General features: G+C 37.6%; 1 protein-coding gene across 3 annotated transcripts in view; it reads right to left on the minus strand.

Annotated features, from left to right (window-relative positions):
• The window catches only part of CNTNAP3C (contactin associated protein family member 3C), a 152036-nt gene that overhangs the window by 99438 nt on the left and 30915 nt on the right, over nucleotides 1-21683 (minus strand). For 2 of the 3 annotated variants that reach the window (XM_063695527.1, XM_063695525.1), the window contains exons 3-4: nucleotides 16044-16165; nucleotides 246-439 (exon numbers count right to left, since the gene is read on the minus strand). In XM_063695527.1, coding sequence (XP_063551597.1) covers nucleotides 246-371 — 126 coding nt within the window. In that variant the 5' untranslated portion in view covers nucleotides 372-439; nucleotides 16044-16165. The remainder of the gene's footprint in view (nucleotides 1-245; nucleotides 440-16043; nucleotides 16166-21683) is intronic. The other variant, XM_063695526.1, reaches the window with a different exon arrangement.

Here is a 21683-nt window from a genome sequence, read left to right on the forward strand (position 1 = left end):
TACTGCAGAGGCAATGTTAAATTACTTTATTAAGCAAACCAAGAAAAAATAAGTTATATATGATTTGTATTATTTTTTAACTTCCACACTATTTAATGGTATAAGATAAGATTGTCTTTCAATGCTTTCAATGAAATCGGTATCTTACTTTCACTTAGAACATTTTTTTCAAAGTAATTCTTAAAATTCTGTTTTTCTAATACGTTTGCAGCAATAGGTAGCAATTATTATTATTAGAAACATACCCAGATGCTTTCTTCTCGGCGATACTGCTTCCAGTTTCTCCCACCATCACTGAACATCAGGAGGTAGCTGGTCACCCAGTCAGAGCTCCCATATCCTTCTTGGGTGGCGACAGCAGTGACCTCCATTCTCTCTCCAAGGTCAATTTGCAGCCATTGGTATTTATTTGACACAAGTGGGGTCTAGCCACCAGCTCCTTTTTTGAAACAGAAAAAGTATAAAAATGGTAGAGGAGGAAGTTATTTAACATAGCTGTTACTAGATTAGAAAACTATAAAATTATGAATATATATTAAGAAAATCAATTTACAATAGAAAAAATAGAAGAATTACATGTGACTGGATGAACCCTAAATTGTGTTCACATTTAGCTAGATGACCCCTGACATTCTAGAAGGCAGGTGTCCTACTGACTGCAGAAAATGTTTGTTTAATGCAGATGGCCACTAGAGCATTCCTGTCAACTTTTGGAACTAGCGTTATTTCATAGCCCTTGTGCAAGATTTGCCCTTTGCCAACATAAGAGACTAAATTCCAGTAGTAGCAAGTACAGCATTAAGCATTGATAAAACAAAGACAGTTAATATATTGACCTTGCACTCAAAGTGCTTACAGTCTCATAGGAGAAATGGATGTAAAAGAAGAGTTAAAACATAGAGTGCTTTGTGAGGCAATCCCACTTACATGTGCAATTTTAAAAAGTTGAATTCACAGAAGTACAGAGGAGAGTGATGGTTACGAGGAACTGGGGTGTGGAGGAGATACCGGTAAAAAAATACCAAAAGGTACGGAGTAGCAAATGGTCAAGGTGAGTCCTAAGCAGGTTCTGGTGCACTCTGCTCTCTCTGGCAGTACTGCAGGGAAACTGGGGCAAGCCTCACACAGCGCTCATCCACCTTGGACAAGGACAATCAATTGGACAAGGAAAATTTTCTGCTCTGCACGCATCTTCTTCAATACCCGACAGTCTCCTTTTCTGAATGTACGATAAGCACCTCTAAAGTTTATATTATATATATAGTATGTACACAGACATATATATATAGATAAAATTTGTTTGTTTTGCTTTTTATTGTTCCATGTTTTGAATTGAAGAGTCAGGAATTTGATCTAGTAGACAAGATGGAAAATTACTGATAACCAACACTGTGCATCTGATTGACACTAAAATACTCCATATATTTTCTTAATCCAGACAGCTAGGAGGTGGACACAGCTCTTGTTCAAAGTTAAATGTTCTGCTATAGACCAGGGGCATCCTCCACTCATGCAACGTGGTTTCCTAGATCGGGCAAGATTTATTCTTGGATGATTTACAGCAATATTTATGTGAGCCCCTGCCAGAGACAGTGCACAGATTTCTTTAGCCCTCAGTAGGAACTACTTCCACAGTTTCTTCTCTCTGCTCATTCCTCCTTCCAACTTAACTTTTCAGGATGTAACAGAATTCCACCTACCCACTTCCATAATCACTCAATTTAACAATGAACACTTATCGAGCATTTGAGAACTCTAGGTCAGGCAAAGAGTTCCCTTTAAATAAATTTTGCATTTAATTCCTAACATACCTTTAAAAGACAAGGCCTCATTACTACCCTCCATATGGATGGAGGGCAGCTCACCTATGTTTATGCATCTAGCAAGGGGCCCACAAGCTTTGGATCCAGAACCTGTGCAACTAAATATTTCTATTATATTATTTTGATGATAATCGTGGGATGTGGTGTTTCTCCAATAAATGTAACAAAGATGTAAAGACGTTTGGGAGTGAGCAGGTCTGGCTACCTAAGGCAGCAGCCCCCATGCAGCAGGGCAACCTCTCCTACTCCTGGTCAGGCAAGGCCTGGGTTTCGGAAAGCTGAGGGTGCAGTGCCAATGGGGTTTTCTCTACCGGCCCTTCCTGTCAACTCTACCAGATCTACTCTTCTCTCCTAAGCCTATGTAAACTTTAATTGGTGGGAGATCCTTTTGGGGTTGGTCTAACTAGCAACCAATAGTCCTAGGCACAACACTACTGAAACTGTGTATCCTTTTCAGTTTTTCTTATTACTATTTTATGTTTTTTTTTTTTTTTTTCTGAGATGCAGTCTCACTCTGTCACCAGCCTGGAGTGCAGTGGCGAGATCTCTGCTCACTGCAACCTCCAACTCCCTGGTTCAAGCAATTCTCCTGCCTCAGCCACCCAAGTAGCCGGGATTACAGGTACGTGCCACCACGCCCAGCTAATTTTTGTGTTTTTAGTAGAGACGGGGTTTCACCATGTTGGCCAGGATGGTCTCGGTCTCCTGACCTCGTGATTTGCCCACCTCGGCCTCCCAAAGTGCTGGGATTACAGGCATGAGCCACTGGGCCCAGCCTATTTTATGGTTGTTTTAAAAGAGTTGGCAGAAGGTGAAGGAGATGCTAACAGCCAACCCATCATCTTAGGCTGGATGTTGCACATTGGGAATTTTATACACAGAGCTGAAACTTCTGAGGAACTATTCAATATTTTTGGTTCTTCCCCTCATCTTGGTTAGTCAGCATGAAGGGCATCCTCTTCAGCTTGTATTTCATAACCTTTCTTTGGTGTTTTCACTCCCTCTCATTCCAGGTTTAGAAAAGTTAATTACTATGAGAACACATGTGGAGAAGCACAAGGAGGAAAATGAGTCGACACGGTTCTGGTGTGCTACCCTGGATGGTGTGTTTTCATTAGATGAAGCGGGAGCCGCTGGCCATCCCTCTTCTCGGCATCCCTCACAGTTTGTTAGTTTGTTGGTGTTCATGGTTGCACTCCTGCTAACAGATGACACATTTCAGTAACGTGATTTTACCTTTGATGAAGTAGTACTCAAATGCAAATAAGCTGTATTTTCAGCCATTACTGATAAAGTAATGAAATTCTGGCATTACCAAAGAATTTCATCAGGATGTTGTAGCCTCAGGAAATCTGCAATCCCAGATGCGTTTTAAGGGTAAGCTGCTGTGCACACAATTTAATTAAACGCTGAGTGGAAATGGTGGGAAACACAGCGTGACTGACCTGTGCACTGCTGGATAGCACTAGTCTGTGTGCCTTTGTTAAAGGCAGCTTTGATGGTTGGTATAGAAGGCCACTACGGGTAACAGAAAGAGAAAGGAGGTGGGCTGACTCCACCCCCAACTAGAGTGTGGTAATTGTCCAGTCACTCAGCCTCTCTGAGACAAAAATGTCCTTTGTTTAAAAAAGAAAAGCATAAAGTTGGGAGTGGGGGGATTAACAGTCATATAAATCACCTCACAAGACTGCAAGGAAGACGATGGGATAACTGAAACTACAGCACTTTGTAACTAAATTATTATTCAAATGTGATGTTATACTCAATTTTTGTTGTCTTTGAATTAAAACAAATGAAAGTCTTCTATTTGTTAAGTCAAGATTATACATGTGCTGACTACTTTTCAACCTGGAAGTGTCTTTTCATAGTCCCTTCTAGTCTATGGTCAACAAAACTTTGTACACAAAACAGGGGAAGCAGTTATGTCCTCTAAGCTCAGCCTCTCCCCCATAACAAATGTTTCTTCTCCACTTCACCCTCCTCCTTTCCCTGCCTCTGACAAGACATTGCACCTGAGTTAAATAAAGTGTCACAATTCTACCCCACAGATCCTATGAATTATGAAAACTCATCCCCTCCATTCATAATATAGGTTCTGACACACATGTTCCATTACTGGAATGAGATTAAAATATGCTGAGCAACTGAAACTTTCTCTTACACTTTATATGGCTTGAGGAACAGCAGATGTTATTTTTTAAAGGGTAATTCGTTTTTATAAAGGCTGATATTGGTACCACAGTGAAGATGCTGAGCTGCGCAAACTGTTTTGTCCCTAAATGTTCACACAACATAGGATTTATCTTATGTACCGTTTTATCCACTTTTAAGTTTTCAAGTTCTGAGGAAATTATTAAAGTTTTGCCACTTATTTTGTAATGGAAAACAAGGGAAAAGGGGGAAGTGAGAAACTGTGAAGCATATATTGTATGCTGAGAATTCGACCAGATATTTTCAAGCATATTATCATTTTTTATTTCTAAAAGCATTCAGTGGGTTGTCTTTATCGTATCTACCTTACAGATGAGAAAATAAAATCACTAATTAAAACACATGGAAAGATATTATTTTTAAAATCAGCTTATGTTTCATTTTTATCCCTGTCCATGAATATAGTCACATGATTTGTCAATCACTTAGTACTTTTTGGTTATAAATAATCTGGCATGATTATGTCTCTATTTTGTACAGTTATATCTGTTTGTTATAATTCTGCATTTACATCAGGTCAAAGTTACATTTCACTATCTGGGGCAGGCGGCTCTGTGAAAGAAAAGTAGAAACCCTACAGCTGGAGCCTTAATTGTTTCTAACAACAATAAAACTTCCCATGACTATAGTATCTAGTCATAAGTGACAGCACTGTCACAGAGTATGTATTGACTTTGCTTACAGGGGAAATAATGCACAGGTAAATCATCATCATCATCATTACGATTATCATCATATCACCATAATCTTATACCTTCCTTAACTAAATTTGATGTTGAGGGCACAAAATATAAGTAAACAAAGTAAATGTTCAAAGCCAGCCAGTATTAGGGACTTCTATATACCAAGCAAACACACAGTTAAGTCAACCTTGTCCCCACGAGACACTTCCCACTAAGATAACAAATTGTTTCAAATGTGATTTTATCCAGATATATTTGTTTGTTTCTTTCCTCATCTAATTGCATTTTAATTCACATTAAAAATTTCAGGTATTACCTGGGGTGAGCAGGAGGTGGGAAGTGAGATGTGAGGTAGGGACTGTCACAGCTCCTACACTCCAGTGTGATTATATGTAATTTATAGGGAAAAGGAGTGAAGCTGGCTTTAAATAAACTCCCTCACTCCACTTCTGAGATTTATAGGCTTTAAACAGCCATGCTTTTTGTCAGTAGGTCTGCCTTTTTGCTGAGGGGAATTTAAACATTTACCTAAGATCTAATTTCATTTAGAAAAAAAGGGCTAACTACACAGATATAGAATCAGGTACTACAGTCTTTTTCAACTATGCTGTTTTAAAGTAAAAAATACAGAAACCCTCCCTCAGAATCTGTCTTTGTGTACATGTTCTATTTCAGCAGTATTTCCTTCAATCTTAGCAGGTTGAAGCAGAAAGAATATTCAGCCTACTAAAAATCTGTTCATAAAAAAAGTACTGCAATTATGGTTAAAATCTCAGAGTGTATATAACAATTTATAAAATGTATTCTCTTACAAAATGCATCTACACTCCCTAGTAGCTTTGAAAATGGACAAAGAATAAACAAAAAACAAATAGTAGATGTTAGACTTAAAATTAATCATATAAACAATCATATTAAAGGCAAGTAGTACAAACACTCCTATTAAATGGCAATGATGGTCAGATTAGATGAGAAAGAAAGATCCAACTATATGTTGCCTACAAGAAACACACTTTAAATAAAAAAGGCTCAAATAGCCTAAGTGTAAACACATGGAAAAATATATATTATGCTAATAATAGTTTTTTAAAAAGCTGGATTGGCTATATTAAACAAAGTAGATTTCAGTGCAAAAATTATTATAAAAGGTAAAGAAAATTATTTCGTAATGATTAAGATGTTCTTTCATCAGAGGACATAATCCTAAACATGCAAACACTTAATAACAGAGCTTCAAAATACATGAAATGAAACCTAATAAAATTGAATGAAATAGATAAATCCACAATGACAGTAGGAGATTCTAGCACCCCGTCTCGGTAACTGATTGCACAGGAAGACAGAAAATAGGGATTCAGAAGTATTAATTATCACTATCAACCTGTATGATTCATTGATATTTATGGAATGTTTCACCTAACAGAAGAACATGTATTCTTTTTCAAGTTCATTTGGAACTTTTACCAAAATAGACCATTAAATGAGTCATTAAACAAGTTTCAACAAAGTTAAAATCATTTAAGTCATGTAAAGTATATCTTTGTGATATACAATAGATTAAAATAAGAAACCAACAATAGCAACTTCTCTGAAAAATCCAGGAATATTAGGAAACTAATAACACATACTTCATAATCAATGAATCAAAGAAGAAACTAAAAGGGAAATTAGCAAGTATTTCAAGCTGAATGAAAATGAAAATGCAACTTATCAAAATCTATGGGCTGGAACTTCTGGCTTCTGCCCCAGGAAGTAGAAAGCTATAAGGAGCCTCATTTCCACCCTTACAACAAACTTCAAGTTCATGATCTTTTACAAATGCATTGGAGAATTGAGCTTGCAGAACCACCACCTGGCCTAAAATCTAAAGAGATATGAACCTCGCAGGGAGAGATGTGAGCAGGAGCTCACCTTAGATAGATGAAACCAGAGGTCAGTAAGAAAAGTTCAGCTGGAATAGTTAACAAAATGGTGAAACCTACTGTGCAGGCTGGTGGGACAGGGAGAAATCCTTCATCGCCCCAGAAGTTGGGGGAGTGTTCCCTCTTGCAGGCACTTGCTCCACTGGCCATTGGCAGAAACTCACATGCACTCCACTGAGAACTCTATTTGGCCCTCACAGAAAATATCAGAAAGAGCCCTAAAGGTTAAATGACTCAGCCTATAACCTCCGTTCTCTCCACCACATCTTGATTTTTGGGTAGGTGTAGTTCCATTCATCTTGGTAACTAACTGCATAATTCAATAAAACCATCATTGTGCATTTTTTCATACATCCAATAAATTATCTGATGAGACATATAATCTCAAATTATCACTTGAGCAGGCAAAGAAGCCATTATCTTCACTTGGTGAGTAGAAACAATTAGGCAAAAGTGATGGGTGACGTGCAAATGGGGCATATGAGGAGAGGGCTGGAATGGAGTCAGGGCACCCTGAGGCTGACTGCACGCCTCTCATTGTGTTCCATTTCCCACAGATAGTGTGTTTACTTTCTTCAGGGAGTGATTAAACACGTGTATTTGTCTTTCTTATTAAATGACAATTGATATCATGCAAGGAAACACTAGAGTGAAATGCTGAGAAGTGAATATTTTAGTGAATACCAAATTATCCATCTGTATGTGATTGATTGCTCAGTCAACCAAAATCCCCTAGCCCACCCCCTAAAAAAAAGAGATGGTAATATTTACATTTTTCCTAAGGATATTATGTAGTTAAACTAATTATAGTTTATGAAATTGCTGTTGAAAGCCTCGTATGAAAAGAGACATGCATTTATTATTGCATGTAATAGGACACTATCAAAATATGATGCAAAAGGAATGTCCTCTAAACATTACAATAATGTTTATTTTAAGTTGCTATTAACAGAGGAATTTTTTTTAGAGGCAAGCACACATCAGGGACAATGTGGGGCATCAGAATTCTGCTAACGTTTGTCCCACTGAATTCTTTGGAAAAAATATGACAACCTAAAAAAATCCAGTTGGCAAAAATTAATGTGAAAGAAAATATGTGAATCTGCACCACGTCCTACAGAAGTTCTGGAATGCCTCCCTTAACACTGACTTTAATAACTAATGTAGGAGAGTTGGTTATAGGACCAACTGTTGTAATTTACCATTTTCATCATTGGTCATAGTCCTTTTGAATCAGTTTTGAAGCACAAATTAAACTGCCAGTCAGAATTTAAATGTTATTTAAGAAAAAAATTATTTTGAAATACAGCTTCACATGAATTGGCAAAGATAGTACAGAGAAGTGATGTGTACTCTTCACCTAGTTTCTACCAATGGTTACATCTTATAAAATTACAGTACAATATCAAAACCAGGAAATGATGTGTCTATCCAGTTGTATGACACGTTTAGGGTCCGTAACCCGCACCACAACCAAGAAAGAGAATGACTTCACTACCACAACAATCCTCCTCATTTGTACCCTTTACAGTTATACATAGCAACCACTAATTTGTTTTCTATCTCTATAATTTCCTCAATTCCTCAGGTTCCTAGATGGTCTGTCTTCCCTACATTTTTTCATTCTTATGTTTATTTTATATATAAAGTGCCTTTTAAAATGTACTTATCAGGAAGAATATATTAAAGACATGTACTTCATCTCTCCGGAGCAGAAGCTGGCAATATGATGGTGAATACAGTGTCCCTTTATTCTTGAGTGATTCCAGTTGCCTCTGGTAAACAGGAAGTTTCCTATTCAACCTCACCTTTCTTGCCAAGAATTGCATGACAGCTGAGCTGTCACATGTATCACTGGATTTTTTTGAACAGGAAAAAAGTGAAAGGACAACATTTTTAGAAGGAAGAATGCAAAAAGAGAGTGTGATGGGAAAATCCTAGAAAGGAGTGGGACGGCATTCCTCATTAAGAGTAATTGGTAACATTAAGGAACAATTAAGTACATAAAGAAATCATGGCCTATCAGTAGCTTTAATTTTATTACTAAATAGCAACCAGTTCAATGAATATGCCACATTGTGGTTATCCATTCAGAGGCTGATGGACATTTGAGTTGTTTGCAGTTTTTGTCTACTGTATTAGCCCATTTTCACACTGCTGATGAAGACATATCTGAGACTGGGTAATTCATAAAGAAAAAAGGTTTAATGGATTCACATTTCCATGTGGCTGAGGAGGCCTCACAATCATGGCAGAAGGTGAAAAGCATATTTTACATGGCAGCAAACAAGAGAGAATGACTATCAAGCAAAAGGGGTTCCCCCTTTTAAAACCATCAGACCTTGTGAGATTGATTCTCAACTACGAGAACAGTATGGGGGAAACCACCCCCATGATTCAGTTATCTCCCACTGGGTCCCTCCCACAACACCTGGGAATTATGAGAGCTACAATTCAAGATGAGATCTGAGTGGGGACACAGCCAAACCATATCATCTACTACGAATAATGTTGCTATGAATATATATATATATAAATTTTTTTTTACATTTTTTACATTTTTGCATTTACATTTTTTTTTTACATTTTACAACAGGCGGAGTCTCGCTCTGTTGCCCAGGTCAAGATTCAATGCAATCTCAGCTCACTGCAACCTCCACCTCCCAGGTTCAAGCGATTCTCCTGCCTCAGCTACCCGAGTAGCTGGGATTCCTGGCATGCACCACCACGTCCAGCTAATTTTTGTATTTTTAGTGGACATGGGGTTTCGCCATGTTGGCCAGGCTGGTCTCGAACTCCTGACCTCAAGTAATCCACCCACCTCGCCCTCTCAAACTGGCGGCATCACAGGTGTGAGCCGCTGTGCGCAGCTGCTATGAACATTTAAGTCTTAGAGTGGACATATATTTTTTGGAGTGGAATTGCTGGGTTATATGGTAAGTACATGCTTTTACTCTTTAAGAAACTGCCAAACTATTCTCCAAGGTGGTGGCACCATTTACATTCCCACCAACAAAGTATGACAATTAGGATTATTACAATTAGGACAATTCCAGTTTCTTCCAATCTATAAACATAGTGTGTCTCTCAATTTATTTGAGTCTTCTTTATTTTCTAATAGCTATGTTTTATAGTGTTCCATGAACAGGTCCTGCACACCTTTTGTAAGATCTACATTTAAGTATTTTATTTTTTAATGCTATTGTGAATGAAATTCTTTTCTTAATTTGATAATGAGATTGTTACTACTACATAAAAAAAGAACTGATTTTTGTATATTAACCTTGTATCCTGTTAACTTGCTAAAATTCACTTATTAGTTGGTGTCTTTTAGATTTCTAGATTACTTAGAAGATCTCCATATAGGATCATGTTATCCATACACAATAATGTATGGAGAGACAGTCCACTTTAAGCAGCTTGCACTCCTACATGTTTTGTTGGGTGTGCTAAGACTACAAAGGCCTAAAAGCTCTTTTATGGACCCTTTTTTCATGGTTGTTTATGCAGCTGGTAAGCTTGAGAGGTGAGGTTACATTTTCTTCCACACAAAGAGCTTTCTCACTTACTACTTGCTATAACTGCAGTAGATTCCCCAAGCTCATTATTTCTCAGCTGCAATACAAGTCTGCTATGAGTGTAATATTCATACGTGCCCTATTGCATTGCCCCTGTGGGCCTCAGGGGCAAAGGAGACAGATACAAATATGCTGAAACTCATGTTGTTGTTTGTGGTGCCATGAGTAATATAGTTCACAGGTGCTGTCATTCTTTAATTTTAGCCATCCTAGAGAACATACTATCTCTCTATGATATTAACTTATATTTCTCCAATGGTTAATGATTTTAATACCAAATGTTGACCAGGATAAGAAGCAACTGGAATTGACACACATTGCCAATGGGAGTATCACATGTTCGAGGGCTTTTGAAAATAGTTTGACAGTTTCTTTAGAGTTTCACATACTGAAATTCCACTCCCAAAAGTGACGTAAAAGAATGTTTGTAGAAATTTATTCATAATAGATCCATACTGGAAACAAGCCACAAGTGTCCATTTTAAAAAGAATGGATAAACAAACAGCACAAATGAAATCTACTCAGCAATAGAAGGAAATGTGCCACAAATCCACGCAACGACATGGATGGATCTCAGAAACCTTATGCTCACTAAAGGGAGCTGGATACAAAAGCTTCTGTATGATTCTGGTACTGTATGACTTTTTGTAAGTTCAAAAGCACAAGCCAACCTAAATAATATGACAGAAAGTAGAACAGTGATAGGTAGGAGGTGCCTAATCAATAAAAAGTATTAACAAATGGTAAGGGGGTGATGAAATGATCTGTAACTTGATCTGGGCTCTGGTAATACAGGCATATACATCTGTAAATATTAACCAAATGGCAGACTTTTTGCATTTAATTGTATTTTAAGTTATGCCTCAATTTCAAAAATTTTAAAAATAATTTTTAAAGTGACCCAAGAGAATCAGACCAGCCAAATATTTCTTGTTCTCATGTCTAATCTATATTAACATCCTTATGAATATTTTGTTTGTTTGAATGCCACTTCCTGTCATAGTACTAACAACCTATTTTAGATGAATTTTAATTAAAGTTACATATGCTGCTGAAGCATACTCTTTGCGTAAGTAAATAAGATTAATTTCTTTAAAATCTACATATTTCTTCAACCGAAACACATTTTGCTATAGATAACTTGATGCTATTTTGTTTGGCCTGTAGTCAGCTGAATCATTCAACATTTGTAACATATTCACATTGTCATATGCTACAAATCTGAGGAAAAAAAGCATAAAAATAGAATGCCATTGGACTTACTAGTTCTAAGAACTATTAAAAGGCACAGATAAAAAATTTAGTAAACAATATCCTCAGGCAAAATATTTTCTGTTGTATTAATGTTCTACTTTTCAGGCCCTTTGTTGTATATGTAACTTGGCACATCTAACACCTAGGCACATTGGGAAGCTTAGTGTAGCTTCTGACCTATAAACTAAGGAGGGGAATATGCAAGAATTTTGATTTTATGAAAAATGGGGACCAGGCGGGGTGGCTCACACCTGTAATCCCAGCACTTTGGAAGGCCAAGGTGGGCGAATACCCTGAGGCCAGCAGCTGGAGACCAGCCTGGTAAACATGGTGAAACCCCATTCCTACCAGAAGATATAAAAATCAGCCGGGCCTGGTGGTGGGTGCTTGTAATCTCAGCTACTTGGGACAAGGGTAATCCCAGCTATTCAGGGAAAGGGAAAAAGGGAAAAAGGGGAAAAGGGAAAAAGGGTGAAAGGGGGAAAGGAGAAAGAAGGGGAAAGAAGGGGAAAAGGGAGGGGAGGGGAGGGGAGAAGAAAAATGTAGGGGAATTTAATTCTTATTAGATTAGTTATCTTAAATATTTGCTACATTTACATTATTCTATCAGAGATTGATACTCTTTATATTTTTAAATTATTGCATACATTTTTATCAATTTCTTTCCTCTAGATTCCTCATACAAAACAATGAAATCTCACATCCTATTCTGTTTTGGGATATTGCACTGTGCAGAATAGTGGAAATTTCAAGTAGTTAAAGATCGCATACTATAACAAACCATTTGTGGGTCATTTCCCCAATGTAAGAATTTTGCTTTTATTTATTAACATGATTTTAAACTATGGTGCTAAGTTTTCATTAGGAGTTATACTTTCTAATGTGGGAAATAAATATCTTGATATTGAAAAGCCCTTACAAATATCCTGAGCTATTCATTTTGTATTAAAAATATTCAGTACTTATTTTCTCTGCCTCTTAATCACTGAACCTAGTCAGTGTGCCAAGAAAGCATGCTCACATGGAAGGACATCTGAATAGTGGAGTAATTCGAGGAGTGGAGGGAAAAGATCCAGTATGTTTCCATTTGCTCTGTGTTTGCAGTTTATCACATAGGTTTCTAAATTATCCTTGTCTATGAAATTCATTCCCATACACCAATGTTAATTTCCATTCAAACCCATGGGCTTGCTCACTGATTGTACTCTGCACATGAGAGTTCATGGTTTTCAATATATAAAGAAAGCCCTTCTGAATCATTAATAAACTAACGCTTCTGGCTGAGAATGAGAGTTAATGCAAGCGCTTTCTAGAAACAGAAAAAGAGGGCAAAATACATACATGCTTTTGCCTAGCCAGTTTCAATTTGCTTCTAGCAAAATTATCCATTTCATCCCTATTCCTGCACTTCTATTTCACATTAACGAAGGAGAGTATGTACTTATTAAAACGGAAAGTTGTCTTACATAAAATGCTACTGAGCCAATCCAACGAATGCTTGCAATTAAAGGTATAATAATCATAAAAAGAAGAAAACTTGATAAGCAAAAGAATAATCAAGTACTAGCATGAGTTACTAAGTGTTTTATTTCTTAAGCTTTTGTCTAAATAACTTTGGATCACATAGTTTTCTTAAGGAGACACTTAAAAAGAATGACAAATGGAGCTCTACTTTTTCTTTATTTGCCTTTTCTTGTATCAAATGCCCCATCATATTTTAGAAATCTTGGTTCTGCAGAAAAATTTAGCAATGTGCAATTCCAGGAAATATCAATGTAAACTTAATGACAACAAAGTCAGGTTTAATAGTCAAATCCAAATTTCAAGAATTTCATATTTTATATAATGGCACCATTTTTCCTGCAGCTGAATATACACAATCTGACTATACCTATATAAGTCAGTATACATACATATATATTTCAGTATATATATGTATGTATATACTGACATATATAGTCAGTATATGACTATGACTATAGTCAGTATATATGACTGACTATATATAGTCAGTATAGTTATATAGTCAGTATATACTGACATATACGTATATGTGTATATGTACTGACATATATGTGTTTATATGCACACACACTGACCACATATGTACTGACATATATGTGTGTGTATTATACATATATACACACACTCACACTGACCGTATATATGTATATATTCCTGCAACTGAATACACACACACACACACACACATTCAGCTTCAGGAAAACTGGTGCCATTATATAAAATATAAAGTTCTTGAAATTTGGATTTGACTATTAAGTACACACTGACTCTCTCTAAATTATATATATATATATATACACACACACACACACATACACACATACATATAGTATATATTTAGTACATAGTACATACACACACATACACACATATATACATACATGTTGTGTATTTACATACATTTATTGAACACATTAAAATCTATTAATTTGCAAAATTATATATACAAAATTAATCATACACTTGTGATTAACCTTTTCATTCTTTCATGTTTCTTTGCATAAAGAGGTAAGATAGTTGTTTGGATATTAGAGTGGAAGAGTATACATACATAATCAGAAATTTCTAGAGGAAACATGAAGAGATGTCAACTATTTCTCCATTTTTTACTGATAATGCTTTCCAGAATCATGACTTTTGATTTTTGCTGTGCTATAATTACTCGCTCTTTACAATGTCCACTTACTTCCTTGAGGGATATGACAGGAAGATTGAGAAAAACTATGGCTGGAAGGCTGGCAGTGCTGTAGAGACCCTGGGACCTGGGCCCTTCTTCTTTGGCTCCAGGTCATCCTGTGGTCTCCCCACCTCCCTCCTGCTTCCCTGGGCCCTCCTCACAACACTTCACAGACTTCTGTCCTCGTCTTGTTACAACATCTTTTCTAAACTGTATTTTACAATAATTTCTCTACATTTCCTAAGCATCTGAAACATAGTGTGACAATTTCAGATATATTAATACTTTATACAATTCCTCATTCTGGTTTAGGAAAAATTACAAATCAGTTTAAAACTATTTTGGCAAGCAATCTAAATTAACTACAGAATATCTTCTTATTGCTTTCCTGTAATAGGAAAGAGGTGGTGATGAGATGGTACACAGGCAATTCTTTATGAAAGCTATGGAATTCAGGGCATTGCTAATTCTTACTAAAATATGTGGAAACTTAGCAACTTTGAGCATCATAAAAAATAAACAGGAAGGTACATGGAAGAAAAACCATGTTCTCTAAAACCCCATAAAGCTAAGTTTTCTAAATATAATGAAATGTAAATTTTTTTAAAAATCTGACTTTTTTCTGGTTTATTTTCCTTTTTAATTTTTAATTTTTGTGGGTATGTAGTAGTTGTATGTATTTATAGGGTACATGAGATATTTTGATACAGGCATGTAATACATAATAATCACAGCATAGAGACTGGGGTATCTGACTTCAGCAGCTTTTGTACTGGACCACACTTAAAATAGTTTAAAGCTAAAATAATGGTATACAAAGAATTATCAGCACAGTCAACAATCATCATCATCATCATCATCATCATTTTCCGTTTTTTCAATCTGAACCAAAGGGAGATTGTTATATCTACTGACAAATACAAAAATCAAATGGGATTATGAGAATGGTCCTGTGTCAGCTAGTTATAAATAGAAAATACACATATATATCCTATTGGAAGGAAAATACACATATACACACATCACCCAAATGGTGATGTTTTACAACACGTTATGTATAAAATTAGGCATAAAATTGAACTTTAATTTTCAGTGAAGTATGAATAAAATAGTGAAGAGCTCTCCAGGTTGACAATTATAGGAACAATTCTAAAACTACTCATCAGCTGATTGGGACTCCTCATAAAATTAATTTAAATGCACCAAAAGCCATACTGCATTTACACTATAGAAGGTAAAACTGGTACAGCCATTTCATAAAAAGATTTTTGATATTTTCCTGTTTTTTTAAATTGAATAATTGTGACACAGAGAATGAGAAATGCATTAATCTTCTTCTTAGAGGTTTCTCTGTCGAGTTTAAGTTGCCAATGTCATATGCCTGGCAGTGCGGTGGCCAATTTAAATGGAACCATATGGGATTCATTCAGTCCATGTAAACTACTTAAACATCACCTGACGGTCCCCTCCCCTGCACCGTGGGCTGCCATAACCTAATTTAACAAGCTCTTTCAGAGTTTGGACATTTCTTTGGTAACAACTGACATTACCTGGCATTATTTCATGTTTTATTCTGAATTATTCTACTACAGAAGCTTAAGTTTAATTCCATCTATACATATTATTTAATGTTTGCTTTGTCATGGCTCTGAGCTAGATGTTGTGAAACAATGTTCTTAACTGCCACTTTTACTCCCACTGTTGATACTATTAATTGCCGGGTGCGGTGGCTCACGCCTGTAATCCCAGCACTTTGGGAGGCCAAGGTGGCCGAGGCGGATCACGAGGTCAGGAGTTGAGCCTGGCCAACATGGTGAAACCCCGTCTCTACTAAAAATACAAAAAATTAGCCAGGCGTGGTGGCACGCACCTGTAATCCCAGTTACTCAGAAGGCTGAGGCAGGAGAATCGCTTGAACCCAGGAAGCGGAGGTTGCAGTCAGCCGAGATCACGTCACTGCACTCCAGCCTGGGTGACAGGGTGAGGCTCCATCTCAAAAACCAAAACAAAACAAAACAAATAAAAAAAAATCTACTAATTATAATTTTTGCTTCAGCAGCACTCAGTAGATTTTAGCTACTTTGGATCAGATCATATACTAATTTTTTAATTATGGTAATACACATCGCATGAAATTTACCATTTGAACTGTTTTATATGTAAAGTTCAGTAGCATTAAGTACATTCACGTTGTGCAACCATCACTACCATCCATCTCTAGAGCTCTTTCACCTTCCCAAATGAAAACTCTGAACCCACTAACAATAACCTCCATTACCAGCCCCTGGCAACAACTATTCTATTTCTTGTCTCTATGAAATTCACTACTCTAGGTACCTCATATAAATGAATAACGTAGTAGTTGTCCTTTTGTGTCTAGCTTATTTTCCTTAGCATAATGTCTTGAAAGTTCATCTATGTTACAGTACGGGCCAGAATTTTCTTCCTACACTGCACTAGGCTTCTCCGTTTGTACATCAATGGAAATTTGGGTTGTTTCTCTTTTGGCTCTTGTGGATACACCTGCTCTGAACATTGGTGTAACATAACCTAATTATTTTATGTGTATTAATTCATTTAATCTTCACAACCTATTTTACTCAAGTTAACTATTTCATGATAGGTACTTTACTAATCCCATTTTATAACTGAGGAAACAAAAACTCAGGGAGATAAAGGAATTTGTCCAAAGTCACGCAGCTAGTAAGGGGTAGAGCCTGGATGATTCCAAGCTTATCCCTAACCACTAAGGATAAGACAGCACACTTCCTTCAAGGAAGTTAGAATTGCACAAAGCGTAAAAGTATACAAACACCTAGTAAGCACACTGGCATGTGATAAATGCTGAAAGCTTTTTAAGGGAAAGTGCCAGACATATTTAGCATGCAGTCTTAGTAAAAATCTAGATTAGGTCTGGCAGCCAAAATCTAGATTATGACCTGCTTTATACAGCCAGAGAACTAAGAATGGTTTTACATTTGTAAAGCGTTGCGTTTAAAAAAAAAAAAAAGAGGGCGGGGGCTGGGTATGGTGGCTCAGGGCTGTAATCCCAACATTTTGGGACGCTGAGGTGGCTGGACTGCTTGAGCCCAGGAATTCAAGACCAGCCTGAGCAACATAATGAGATCCCATCTTTACAAAAAATATAAATGTTCGCTGGGTGTTATGACATGTGACTGTGGTCCCAGCTACTCGGGAGGCTGAGGTGGGAGGATCACCTGAGCCCACGGAGGTTGAGGCTACACTAAGCTGTGATCTTGCCACTGTACTCCAAACCTGGGCAACAGAGCAAGACTGTGTTTCAAAAAAAGAAAGAGAATGAGAGAAGAGGGGAAAAGAAAAAAAGAGGGAAGGAAAAAAGCAAGGAAGGAAGGAGAAGGAGGAGGAAGGGAGGGAGGGAGGGAGGGAAGACAGAGAAAGAAAAAAGAAAAAAAAGAAATGTAACAGAGACCTTACATGGTCCACAATACCAAAATCATTTTCCATCTGTCTCTTTACAGCAAAAGTTTGCTAACTCCCGTGTTTAAATTTTATTTTTAATTGATGAATAATAATTGTACATTTTTATGAGGTGCAATGTGATGTTTGGATACATGCATACACTGTACAATGATCAAATCAGGCTAATCAGCATATCAGTCACCTCAAATATGTATCATTCGTTTAGCGGTGAGAATAGTTAAAATCCTCTCATATATTTCAAAACAGACAACACTTATTATTAACTATATTCACTATGCTGTGCAAAAGAACAACAGAAATTATTATTCCTATCTACCCAAAACTATGTACCTACTGACCAACATCTCCCCCTTCCCTATCCACCCTCTCCTCTAGCCTCTGGTAACCACCATTCTACCCTCTACTTCTGTGAGCACTGTCTTTAAATTCCACATGTAAGTGAGACTATATGGTATTTGTCTCTCTGTGCCTGGTTTATTTCACTTAACATAATGTCCTCCAGGTTCATCCATGTTATCACAAGTGTCAGAGTTCCCTGCATCATGGGTTTTAACCCACACCTTTGATGTACTTGGCTCTAGTAAGTACAAGCGTGGGGAAAATGTAAAACTCTTCTGGTGCAAGCATTCTGCATCATGTTTCAGACTTTCAAAGAAAATTTTAAGTCATCCTCAACAACATCACATTAATTTGAGGCTAGAGAAGATACTGACTATAACCCTGACAAAAGCCACTTGAGCAAATCCGTCAGCATCATTCTGCAGGTATAAATTTTTAAATCACAAACTCATGAGGGAAAATGTAACTTCATTTCTCCATAACCCAGAAAGCTTTCTAGTAGGAGCTGGAATTCTGGCTGATACAGAGACTGGAAGTAGTCACAGCAGGTGTCTCTGTCCAGTTAAGGGATAAGCCTGTCAGTTCGTGTCTGTATTGGTCGCAGACCCTTGAAAATTCCTTCAGGGGTTCTTTTACTTCCCCTTCATCCCCAGAGTTAACTCTGGTCTCTTCTGGCTTTGCTAATTGCCTTGGTAAAGCGGGGAGGGGAGTGTGTTCAAGCCCCAAGTAGAGGTCAGCACTGCACTGTCCTCAGGGATGGCAACCTGCTGCCGATGGAACCAAGTCCTCCCATCCCAGGCTGGGGCAGTGCTCTCCACAACGTTTTGGTGACCCTTTCTCCTCCCTCTGCCAGACCTCAGGCAGGAACATGGTCTTGCTCACCTGCCTTTGGTACCTCAGGGTGTCCTTAGATCACTGGGGCTGTCACTGGCCACCAGAGCTGCCGCAGGGCGTCCAGTCCTGTCACTGAATGTGCCGCAACACAATGAGGATGCCGTGCAGGCTGCTCTTGGAGACTGGCGTTCTCTTTTCCACTACACACTTGAGAGTGCACACTCAGATCCCTGAGCTTCAGTGAAGACTTCCATTAAGCCACCACCGGCAAGGCTCTGCTTGAGAGCAGAGCTTCAGGGCAGTCCCCACCTCTCTATGCATCCTATCGTGCAGTCCTGCTGAGGGTTCCTAGTCTGCGAGATAGCAGAAAAATTAAAACACCTTTAGCCTGCTCAATTCCCTTTCAAACTTTTTCTACCTCAGACCAAAAGATACTTCTGGACTTCAGAAGTGAAGATTAATGCCTTGGTTCACAGTCTCTGCAATGATCCCCTTTTCTCTATACAGAAGACTCAAGACAATCTGAGTTAGGAGCAAAGACGGAGGTCTGAGGGCACTGGCGAAAAATTTCAGTGAGCTTGGAAGCAGGGTCATTTATGTTAATTGTACATGTCATCCCACACAGAAATGGCCTTTATAGGAATTATCAGTGTCGTGAAGAAAGTTTTTATTTCCATTTTTAAACCTCATATCCCCTCATCAAAAGCTCCCACCATGAGTTTCTGGCTGACTTACGCCAGGACTCACAGAATGATTCATCCCTACATGAAAAAGTATTTTCACCAGCCTCAAAGGTTTTCAGGAATTACTAGATCAAAGAATTGTTAAAGAAACTTTCCAAAAGCTCATTCTACTTGCCCCTCCAAGCAAAATACTAACTTTGTGATGGATTTTAGACATTCCTAGTCCGTAACAGTGGCATGAAACTTTTTTTCTTTTTCTTTTTTTTTTTTAATAGAGACAGGGTTTGGATGTTGCCCAGGCTGGTCTCCAACTCCTGGGCTCAAGGTGATCCAACCGCCTCAGCCTCCCAAAGTGCTGGGATTACAGGCGTGAACCACCGTGCCCGGTCCCGCACAGAAGTTTTTGATGTTAGGTGTGCCACCTTCAATGATGGCTGTGTGGATCCAATATCTGCTTCTCTTTCATTCATAAAATTCACCAAGTTCACATTGGAAAACATTATTCTATGGTTATTCCAGAAAATATTAGATTATCCCCGTTTTGTTTGAAAACTGACTGAAAATATGACATCATGTTCCCATCTGGCAGGAGTGCACAGCAGGCATGGAAAATGGGGATGAATGCGTCCAAATTAGTTCCAATTTTCAAACATTCATCCCGCACCGCCTGTTCAGTTGCCTGGGTAAAATTGCCCCACGCAGAGAAGCTTTTACCCCAGGTTAATAAAGATGCTTTTTATATTTGTATTTGAGTTGTGGTCACTAGTAATGTTTTCTAGTCCAGATTGTGAAATTTGTATTTGTTACTATCTTTGTTTTTATACCTCAAAGAACCATTTAGAGTCACTGATTCATTTCCATAAAGCAGGAACTTTCCAAAATTTAGTAAGAATAGCTAAGTACAAATCTAAAAAAAAAAAAATACTTCAAAAACTAAAAATGCATTCACTGAGATGCCTTATATCCTAATTAAATATTAGCTGAATTGCAATTGATCTTACATTTTGATTTTGTGAAATATATATTGCCTTTACTCCAAAATTTACTAGACCACCTTCTTACGTATGGCAGTGGGCATTAGGTGGCTTGTGAATTTGAGAACTGCTCTATGGGGTTAGTGTCTGCGATTCATCAACTGAGCATGGAACAAGAAGAGAATAGCACTTTAAGGAACATTAACTGAGGACTTTGCTAAGCATTTATTTAATTAGGGAAAGCTTCAAAAGTTGAAGTTCAATCATGGGACTTTCAAAATAATCCAAGTGAGACATGAAGAGACTAAGCTGAGGGGGAGATCCATGGAAATGATGTATTAGAATCATAAGCATGAACTGTTTCAACAGACAATACACAGAATTTGGAAAAAGGAGGGAGTGATAACTCTAAGATTTTTTTCCACAAATCAACATTCATACATATTATTTTGTATTCATATACTGTGATCTTCATGGAGTAAGGTGCTAATGTAAAAAAATTGATTATTGGAGTTTATAAAAGCAACTTTTGACCATTTTCTCTGTGTGTGTGTCTACATAGCAAACTTACTTCCTCAGAGAAGCAGAAACTCTTTGTCTTACTGACACTGGAATCTACCCTCTGTAGTTTTATTCCATCAAAAAGATAACTAGGCTGGGCGTGGTGGCTCACGCCTGTAATCCCAGCACTCTGGGAGGCCGAGAAAGGTGGATCACGAGGTCAGGAGATTGAGACCATCCTGGCTAACATTGTGAAACCCCGTCTCTACTAAAAATACAAAAAAAAAAAAAAAAAAAAATTAGCCGGGTGTGGTGGTGGGTGCCTGTAGTCCCAGCTACTTGGGAGGCTGAGGCAGGAGAATGGCGTGAACCTGGGAGGTGGAGCTTGCAGTGAGCAGAGATCGCGCCACTACACTCCAGCCTGGGTGACAGAGCGAGACTCCGTCTCAAAAAAAAAAAACAAAAAAAAACCAACAGCAAAAAAAAACAGATAACTAAGACTTTTTGGCCCTACAATATTTACACTCTGCATGGAAAACAACCCACCAAATATGTTTTCTGTACTTACTGAAAAACCACCAACTATGGTTTTATATTCACTGAATACAAGTAAATTAATGAAACATTTTCAGGACAATCAGGCACAGATTGCCATTTTTTCTATTGAGTTGAGATAATTATTTGTGCTAATAATAGAAAGAAAGTGTGTATCCACTC

The sequence above is a fragment of the Gorilla gorilla genome, chromosome 12 (genome assembly GCF_029281585.2).
Source record: "Gorilla gorilla gorilla isolate KB3781 chromosome 12, NHGRI_mGorGor1-v2.1_pri, whole genome shotgun sequence".
Classification (NCBI taxonomy): domain Eukaryota; kingdom Metazoa; phylum Chordata; class Mammalia; order Primates; family Hominidae; genus Gorilla; species Gorilla gorilla.